The sequence below is a fragment of the Montipora capricornis genome, chromosome 10 (assembly GCF_036669925.1).
Source record: "Montipora capricornis isolate CH-2021 chromosome 10, ASM3666992v2, whole genome shotgun sequence".
Lineage (NCBI taxonomy): Eukaryota > Metazoa > Cnidaria > Anthozoa > Scleractinia > Acroporidae > Montipora > Montipora capricornis.
This window is the reverse complement of record NC_090892.1, coordinates 8,419,282-8,421,781: the sequence shown is the minus strand read 5'-3', so window position 1 is coordinate 8,421,781 and position 2,500 is coordinate 8,419,282. Positions and strand designations below refer to the sequence as shown.

Genomic DNA, 2,500 nt, shown 5'->3' with positions numbered 1-2,500 from the left:
ATAAGTGCTTTCCAACGTAACAAAGTGTAGTTGGAAAGCGTTTTAATTACGGTTCGAAGCATATTTATCATGTCAATGATCTCTCTTTCTACTGTAAGAGTAAGTCTTTGTTCACAAGAACTGTTTGGCAATTTTGTTGGGTATATGCAAATTTGTACCTTTACTAATCCAAATGATTTGGTTTTTGAAGTTCTCTCGCCTTCCGGACAGCCGTTCGTCTTGTAGCCTAACTTTGATGCTATATATTAAAACACTAATCCTCGGAGTTAGTGATGCGTCGCATTTCGATCGAGGACTACGTTTTCAAGTGGGTTTTTTGGCCCGATAGGTTTTTTACCACTGGTTTTTTCGTAGCGGGCGACGTATTATTGCAGTGTAATTTTTCTTTCCGCTTTCTTTTGTGTTATTTTCCTTTGTGTTGTAACTCATATTTTACATCTTGGGTTTTTTTGCTTTTGGCTTTTGTCGGTTTGCCGTCCAGTGTTTTCATGGACAAATTTTTAGTCTGTCATTTTTTCGATGATTGTAAGCTATTGCATTAATCTTTGACGAATTCTCGTATCAGTTTTAGTATTTTTAGTCTGTTGTATATTTTCGTTGTTTGCCATATTTAATTGCAATGACACTCTAATGATTCCTTGTATTTTTTAGTATAACTTGTCTTTCATATTGACTAAACGCTGGTTTCCGCTGCGCTTCAGGCACCCAGCAGAATCACACTCCATTTGTCATAGTGTCGTCGTTTTAATTATTGCCTCGCTTTGCGAGCTATGCGCAGCGTAGTGATGAAGAGGATCGTGTGCCCTTTCCCGGTATTTTTGACGACATTTGTGTTTGAAGATCATCCCTCGTAAAACTTGTCGGAAATCTTTCTTGGCCAACGTGCATAACAGCGGATTTGTCAGTGGAGGAATAAAAACAAGAACAGAAAGCAAACGCTGCATCCAAACAAGAGAAGGAGTTGGATCTGGTTCGCTGGAATGATCATTTAACATAGCCAAGAAAAATGGTAGCCAACAGCCCCCAAAAATTACAACCATTATCACCAACACACTTCGGCCTCGCCACTCACGATGAACGGCACGAGATCCCCGATGCAGGGCGTCTTGCAGATGGCGATCATTTTTGGCAATCTTAAAGGAGATGTAGAATATACGTCCATAGATGAAGCACATCAGCAGAAGAGGAACAAGGAAGAAAAGTACTAGGCAGATTATACTGTACCCAATGTTGATATCGACGGACTCTTCAGATTCTGAAGCGTCGCCGAAGTTCAAGTTATCCCATGATAATTGAATGGCGGAGAATAAACACGCAAACACCCAAACCAAGCAGATAGCACAGATTGCGCGCCTTTTTGTGATGAGTGACGCGCGCCTATATGGATGTACTATCGCGAAATAACGATCTAGGGCAATGAGAAGAACATGACAAATTGACGAAATACCGGTGAATCGAATGAAAAAAGCGGAAGATATGCATATGTCTGCTCTTATCATGTTACACACCAACAGGAGAGGAACTCCCACCAAGCCAGTCACGAGATCGGAGAGCGCTAACGAACCGAGAAACAAGTTCGTAAACGACCTCAAAGTTTTCTTTTTGTAGACCATAGAGATTACAAGACCATTAACCACGACAATGAGTGCGCCAATCAGGGCTAAAACTACGATCACTGACGCAGTAAAAATTTCAACCAATAGGGGTTCGTAGGGTTCAGGATCGCTAGAGCAATTACCTCCAGATTTTGAGGAATTAAAGATCCGGGAAGCATTTGATAAACACAGCATTTTTGTCTACCATCAAGCCACTGAAAATGTTTAGTCTCCACAGATGGATATGTCGACAGTCAATCTGCAATTAATCCTTGCACCTGCAGACTGGAAAAAAAAAACATTACAGTACTGATGAATGTCATGTTCTGTCTAGAAAATATGCATGCATCATAAATCAGATTTTATCGAAGTTTTCAAAAAAAAACAAAAAGCTTAGTGCTTGCAGAAAATGGCAAAATGAAGCCTACATGGATATGGTTAAATATAGACGAGAATTCGTGCTTTGCAAGCCCGTCTTCTTTAGCAGTCAAATTTATGTTGATCAAAAAGAAGTCTTAGAGCTCTCAGGTCTCGAAATATGCGTAAAAATTGTGTTGACACTTTTTTAAATTCCAGATTCGAATTAGTAAACACGTTTTCGAGTTAAGTGAAGTTCTCTGATGTTCAAAATTGCTTTCTAAACTGTTGCAAACTGAACGCTAGATTAGCAACAGTCTAGTTTTGAACAAAATAGCCATGTAGTACGGTAATTTCTTCCCGTACAGGCACAAATCTTACAATATATGTCAAATATCAAACCCACGTACTCATTTTGCTAATTTTCATTGCCATTATACAATAATTTATTCACATTTCACTCTTTTTACACCAGATTACAAAAAAAGGTACTTTTCTTTTTCAGTGCGTTACAAATCAAAATAATATAGCAAACTACAAATTACATG

General features: G+C 38.8%; 1 protein-coding gene across 11 annotated transcripts in view; it reads right to left on the bottom strand.

Moving 5' to 3' along the window:
• Window positions 1-305: 305 nt before the first annotated feature.
• The window catches only part of LOC138019199 (beta-2 adrenergic receptor-like), a 65,255-nt gene continuing 63,060 nt past the window's right edge, over window positions 306-2,500 (bottom strand). For all 11 annotated transcript variants that reach the window (XM_068865897.1, XM_068865896.1, XM_068865906.1 and 8 more), the window contains one exon: window positions 306-1,880. In XM_068865897.1, coding sequence (XP_068721998.1) covers window positions 729-1,790 — 1,062 coding nt within the window. In that variant the 5' untranslated portion in view covers window positions 1,791-1,880 and the 3' untranslated portion in view covers window positions 306-728. The remainder of the gene's footprint in view (window positions 1,881-2,500) is intronic.